Below are 7500 nucleotides of genomic sequence, written 5' to 3' on the forward strand. Positions count from 1 at the left end.
TTCTCCTGCTGACTCGGGGAAACCAAACCGTTCTTTCCCGCCCGTTACCCCCCGTAGTAACCGCCAACCACTCCTCAACCTGACATACATGTTTTTAAAATGAGTTATCTGCCTTCTGGCTGATAATTATAATTTTATTTCACAGACGAACAGTCATTATTTTAATTTAATCTTTCTTATTTTTCCAGTTCTGCAGGCTTTTGGAATTGAAACTGAAGGGTTTTTTGAAGGGTGTGGGGTAGTTGGGGGGGTTCCTAGTTTAGGTTGAAGAAAAACCTCACACAGTAGTCTCAGTTCCTTAGTGCGAAAGGGCACTGAGGGTCGACTGGTGAACTGGCACTGGTGATTGGCTGAGTTTCTGTGACTGGTGAAAGGGGACTGGTGATTGGCTGTGTTTCTGTGACTGGTGAAAGGGGACTGATTGGCTATATGTTCCTGTGACTGGTGAAAGGAGACTGATGATTGGCTGTATTTCTGTGACTGGCTTCCTGGCGGTCGTGGGTGGGTGTAGGGGGGTGAGGCTAAGGATGTGTGAATGAATCACGTGTGTGTGTGACAGACGGCCGTGGGCGGGGTGTGAGTGTGTGTGTGTCCCCAGCTGCGTATGACACAGACAGACCATGCACAGCCATACACACGCCTGACCTCTAAGGGTTGTCAAATCTAGAAAATGTGTCACATCTGAGTGAAACTATCTCGATGGATAGTACTCTGGGTATGAGCAAACACAGTTTAATGTCATTTTTGGGGGAACTGCCCCTTTAACACTCGGCGTGTTGGTGAGGAGGATGGGGGTCCGGGGAGAGAGCGTGTGAAGGGCGGAGGCTTGAGCGGAGGCCAGGGCGTGTTCCAGGAGAAGCCGCGCGCGGGTCTTAGTCTGGCGCGAGCCGTGCAGAATTCCCCAATTCCCGTCCGAGGGCACGGGAGCCACGGTCCGCCTCTCCCCGGCTGCCAAGGTTACGGGATATTTTAATCAGCGTCTGCGGCGCTATTCTGGGAACGGAACCAGGCAGGATCTGCGCCCGGCGCGGTTATTAATTTCAGAAACATGCGCGGCCTGTCGGCCGGTTATGAAAGGAATGGATTTCAGCTTCTCTTCCGTCCTTGAGAGGAATTACAGTTCTGTGGCGACTGTCCGTCTCAGGCTTTTCCGATATGGCTCAGAATGTACGCTTTCTTCCTGCGTGAAAAGCTTGGTGGCTGGTGCCGTAGATGCAGCACAGATTGCGTTTCCCCATGTGGATTGTTTTCCCTCAGACCACGGCCTGTATTTAGGCACTGAAGCAGTGCATTGGCAACACAAGATGGAGAATACAGTTTAACAGATCAGCCTGCTGTATGTACCGCCAAGCACACACGGACTCCCAGGTGGAAACGAAAACACTTAATTGTTTATTCTTGCCGAAAGATTTCTCGCCGAAATCTTCCTGCCAATTAGTTTTGCGTCAAGTTACATTTTTCATACCTGACTGGTTCATTTTGCATATTAGCGTGCGTGGATGTATACGCGCACCAATAACTCTGTAAGATGTATTATTTCTGCACTGCTGCGTTGGGATTTTACGCGATGGTAGTGCAAGGTCATCTTCACCTGGCCCCCGGATCCAGACGGCCTGCAGAGATTGATTTTTATTTCAGTCTGCGCTGAGCATGTGTGTCCTTTGTGCATCAGCCCACTGTCTGTGCTTTCCTTCAGGTCCTGCATTTAAATGCTATTGTGCTAATGTGCTGACACACTCACATTCACTGTGCTGGACTTCCAGCTACACTGGTGTTCACATACACACACACACACATGCACACAAACACTCTCACACACACACTCGCACACACACACACACACACATACACATGGACACACGCGCACACATGCACACAAACACTCTCACTCACACACAGACAAACACTCATGCCCACACATACACACACGCACACACACACACACGCACACATGCACATGGACACACACGCGCACACATGCACACAAACACTCTCACTCACACACAGACACACACTCATGCCCACACATACACACACACACACACACACACAAAAACACGAACACATGGTCAGACGCTCAAACACACACTCACACACCCACACGCAGACAGTCACACACACAACCGTACACCAATATATCAGCAGCACGCACACATATAAGATTCTCCTGGCTGCATCCATAAAAGCGCTTTTCCCCGGGTTTCTGCAGGGATCTGATCAAGGTGCTGAAATGGTACGTGGACCGCATCGTGGACGCAGAACATCAGGAGCATATTCAGCAGGTTCTGAAGGTCAGACTTCCCACACAGAGACTTCTCAATGGGCTGCATTTATATATTCATAATCATATGTAATATATTTACAATTAAGTCATGCACCTTAGCCAGTACAATTAGGGTCAGCCTGTAGCGGCTGCCCCTAATTGTACTGGCTAAGGTGCATGACTGGGACCCAGAAGGTGGGTGGTTCATGTCCCGGTGTAGCCAGGATAAGATCCCCACGGCTGTTGAGCCCTTGAGCAAGGCCCTTAACCCCACATTCATCCAGAGGGCATTATCCGCTGCTTAGTCTAATCAACTATTGCTTTGGATAAAAGCTAAACAACAAATTATTATTATTATTACAATTAATTACAATTTATATATTTACAATGAATGTCTCCCATTCAACCCCACACTCACATACGTACCTACAGCGAAAGGCTGCCATGTGAGGCGCCAACCATTGGGGGTTGGGTGCCATTGGGGGTTGGGTGTCTCGGTTAGGGACATTTCGTCACACCCAGAGCAGATCGACTACCAGACCACCGCTCTTACCCTCTGAGCTAATGTCGCCCCTGTAAAGACGACACGTATGACATTAAGTACGATTATTATTTATCATTTGCACATCTACCAGGCACGTCCTCAGCATGCAGTGTTATCTGGCAGCATATGAAGCGTGTACGTGTATGAACAGCGTGTGTGTTGAAGCTCGCGGTGTGCGGGAGCGTCTGGGGTTCAGCGCTCGCTCCGGGCTCCGCACGCCTGTGCCCGCCGCTCTCCTCTGTCAGTCACGCACTTCCTGTTTGTCGGTTTTTCTCTGGCGAGCTGCGAGCGGGCACCCTCGCGCACACCCTCGTGTTTGCTGCTCACGCTTCTTAATAAACGGAAATGGCCTGCGGTTCGCTGTGTTTCCGCAACGCACCGATTTTAATAGTCTTTGCATCGGAAAAAAAACAAATTGTAAACTAAGCCAGTGTATAGGTTTCTTTCTCTCTTCTTATTGTAGGCAGACCTGGGTCAAACACATGATTGTTTTTCATTAAAATACTGTTCTGCGCTCTATTTTGATTTTGCCTGGTGCAATCGAGCCAACTGAAAAGGGTATTTCAATACGCCAGACAAGTGCAGCAAAGTGTATGAAAGTATTTGAATCCAAATCAATGACATATTTGACCCTGATTATAGCAGTGTTTTACTGGTGAATGTCACCACTGCCGCAGGCATGTAATGTGTCTGAATGCCCCTCCCCCAGGCTACGGAGTACATCTTTAAGTACATCATTCAGTCGCGGCGCTTGTTCTCCCTGGCGACGGGCGGGCAGAACGAGGAGGAGTTCCGCTGCTGCATCCACGAGCTCTTCATGTCCATCCGATTCTTCCTGTCCCAGGAGAGCAAAGGGACCAGCGCTGTCACACAGACACAGGTGAGGCTAACGCTGTTACATACACACAGGTGAGGCTAATGCTGTTACATACACACAGGTGAGGCTAACGCTGTCACTCAGACACAGGTGAGGCTAACGCTGTCACTCAGACACAGGTGAGGCTAACGCTGTTACATACACACAGGTGAGGCTAATGCTGTTACATACACACAGGTGAGGGTAACGCTGTTAGGCTAGCCCCGTCACACAGCCACAGGTAAGGCTAACGCTGTTAGGCTAGCCCCCTCACACAGACACAGGTAAGGCTAACTCTGTTAGCCTAACGCTGTCACACAGACACAGGTAAGGCTAACGCTGTTACATGCACACAGGTAAAGCTCTGTTACCCAGACTCAGATAAGGCTAGCTCTGTAGGCCAGATACAGATAAGGCTAACTCTATTACCCACACAAAGATATGACTAACTATATTACCCACACACAGATAAGGCTAACTCTATTACCCACACACAGCTAAGGCTAACTCTATTACCCACACACAGTTAAGGCTAACTATTACTCAGACACAGGTAAGGCTAGCTCTGGTACCCACACACTGGTACTGTAAGGCAAGCTCTGTTTCACAAACACTGGTAAGGTCCACCTCACTGTGCAGCACAGAGGTCTTTGTTCTTTTCCAACGCTAAAACACCTGATCCTGTCAATCAAGGTCTTGATCGAAAACCACGATTATTTAATCGAAGGTGTCATGTTTGTTTATCGTTGCACTAGAACAGAGGCCTCTGCCCAAACTGGCCTTTCTGTGATAAAACTGGCCATGTCAGGCATTGCTAATTCCATCCAACAGAACTCTGGGTTCCCTTCATAAAAAACATGCATCAATTTCTGGTTGTGGTGTTTTTGGGAAGTCAAAGGTGTGTAATCAAGACAGAATTGACAACACGGCATTCTGGAAGTAAGGAAGTCCAGTACTGGGGAATTCAGTCCCGAGACCCATTAAGGAGCAACTGTATTATTATTATTTTCTTCCACCAAACAGTTTTCCAGTCAGGCAAAGCCCTGATGATATAAATAATAATAAATCAAATTTCACGGCTGTTACTGCGTGGCGGTGTTTTTCAATTAAGAAGACGTCGACAGAAAACAGAAACGCCCACGGATGCCCAGGCGAGTAATCCGGATTTCACGGATGGCGTGTGGGTGATTTCAATTATTTATTCATGTTTTTGGAGCCACGTTTTCCGAAAGCAGCTGCTTTTTTTTGTTGTTGTCCGTAAACAGCGAGCGTCCTTTCTCCCAGCTGTGATGTCAAAGCGCTCAAAAGCCTGGAATAGAAGGCCAAAGACGGAAAGCTATCTCACACCTGCACTATGGAAGCGACTGAATACACCTGACTTAGCAGTAACAGTTAAACGTCATATTCATGGCTTCACTTCGAATCCAATGTGCTGGAGTACAGAGCCACACAGTATTCCCCCCTCAAGCTGGAGGAGCCTAAAATGGCCGCCACTGAGATCCCCCACCGGTTTCTCTGCCCGTCGTCTCTCTCCCAGGTGATCCAGCTCTATTCTGTCTGTATGTGCTGTTACTGCAATGCATCATATCGCATTGTTTACTGTCCGTAGAGCCTCTGTAGCCTTGGGCATTGGGCTTGCACTCTTCAGAGCGTATTCCACTGCTCTGTGTGTGGGGCTGATTAGGTTCATTCACAGGAATATAGGACAGCGACCGGGCAAATGAGGACAGTGCTGAAATGCAAAGTTTTTAAAAGCTACACAGAGGCAGTGCCTGAGGTGGACCGCTGCTGGTCTTTGGGAATCTTTCCAAAACATCACCTTCATTCAGCCCTGAGATCGTTAAGTGTTAGAACTACAATTGGCATGATTAGAGAAGTCCCACACAGACACACACACACACACACAGGCAGTCACACACACAGACAAACACGCACTCTTTCACATGCAGTCACATGCGCAGACACACACACACACACAGGCAGTCACACACACAGACAAACACACACACACAGGCAGTCACACACACAGACAAACACGCACTCTTGCACATGCAGTCACATGCGCAGACACAAATGCTCACACGTGCAGTCACACACACGCCCACACACAGGGTTGTGTCAGACAGTTGCGTGCTACATGTGATCTTAACACCGGATGAGAATGCAGGGCAGAGGACCAGGCCATTTCAAATCCATATTAATCTCCCTCACAACCCCCCTGCTTCCATGCCCACACCGGCCCAGTTCAGCCACACATCCTGGGCTGGCCTGTACGGAACGGCCTCTCTGCCCTACCGGGCCCACAGACTTTACAGCAGGGATCATCAAATCTGGCCCTGCCATCCAAATCCAGCCCTGGTTTTCTTTCCTCCCGGGTAATTAGCAGAACAATCGGTGCTGCTGATTGGCCAGACTGTCTTCACGCCTGACACACCTGTAAACCAGCAGTTCTCTGCCCTGGAGGACCGTGATTTAATGATCCCTGGTTTATATTCCCGGAGGTCCGTGTCGGACCAGCCGGATTAGGGAAGGGAAAACTATAATCCCTTTTCAGAGGCGAGAGGGGGGGCTGTTCTTTTGTGGGTCACTGGGGAGATTGGAGGATTTAGCCGGCCTCCTGCACCACCACACTGCAGCCTAACCCTGCCCCCTTTCCCCAAAGCATCCTGGGAATTAAACGGCTGAAAAAAGAGAAAGGTGTGGTAACATGAATCTGTGGCTGTTTTCAATCTGTCTGGTAAACTGAAATTGAGGGTGATTTGCTTGTTTCAAGGTTTTAGATCACAGTGTGATTTGGGCGTAGCATGTGGGTCAGAGAGAAATATAATTCTGGTATTAACTTTGCTTCCGGATAGAAGGGAAATAATAAAAGAAAAAGATTCTTTGGGTGAGAAAGAGGACAAGTAAGCAGTGGAATTTTCCCGGAGGAGGCAATTCTTCTTTTTACATTTTTGGTATTATAAGTACATTGGCTGTAAAATCTCCCTGGTGCTGTTCTTGAATTCAGGAACACGTGTGTGTTGTGTGTGTGAGCCGTGTGTATTGCTTTGAGGCTGATCGGTGCGTACTCCCTGCAGGCGGTGTTCCTGAGGACGTTCCCGGCCGTGTACCAGGAGCTGCTGAAGATCTTCAGCATGCGGGAGGTGGCGGGCTTCGTGCGGGAGACGCTGGGCAGCCTGCCCGTGCTCACGCAGGCAGAGAGCCCCCTCGAGGCCGTCAAGCTGCAGTGCATCGCCAAGACCGTGGAGAGCCAGCTGTACTCCAACCCCGGTGCGTACTCAACCCCGCCACGCGGCACTCAACCCCGCCACACGGCACTCAACACAGCAGTTACCAGCCTAATCACATTGCTGCCCTTAACACTAACACACTGTAGCCACCAACCCCAGTACGTCTTACTTACACCGTCACGCGGCACTCAACACGGCAGTTACCAGCCTAATCACATTGCTGCCCTTAACACTAACACACTGTAGCCACCAACCCCAGTACGTCTCACTTACACCATCACGCGGCACTCAACACGGCAGTTACCAGCCTAATCGCATTGCTGCCCTTAACACTAACACACTGTAGCCACCAACCCCAGTACGTCTTACTTACACCATCACGCGGCACTCAACACGGCAGTTACCAGCCTAATCACATTGCTGCCCTTAACACTAACACACTGTAGCCACCAACCCCAGTACGTCTCACTTACACCATCACGCGGCACTCAACACGGCAGTTACCAGCCTAATCGCATTGCTGCCCTTAACACTAACACACTGTAGCCACCAACCCCAGTGCGCGACTCAACCCCGCCACGCGGCACTCAACACGGCAGTTACCAGC

General features: G+C 49.6%; 1 protein-coding gene across 1 annotated transcript in view; it reads left to right on the forward strand.

Moving 5' to 3' along the window:
- The window catches only part of LOC133134947 (dedicator of cytokinesis protein 4-like), a 127080-nt gene that overhangs the window by 75927 nt on the left and 43653 nt on the right, over positions 1 to 7500 (forward strand). Inside the window, 3 exon segments of the mRNA XM_061251578.1 lie at positions 2210 to 2291; positions 3517 to 3687; positions 6741 to 6933. Coding sequence (XP_061107562.1) covers positions 2210 to 2291; positions 3517 to 3687; positions 6741 to 6933 — 446 coding nt within the window.

This window comes from Conger conger, chromosome 8 (genome assembly GCF_963514075.1).
Source record: "Conger conger chromosome 8, fConCon1.1, whole genome shotgun sequence".
In the NCBI taxonomy this organism is placed as follows: domain Eukaryota; kingdom Metazoa; phylum Chordata; class Actinopteri; order Anguilliformes; family Congridae; genus Conger; species Conger conger.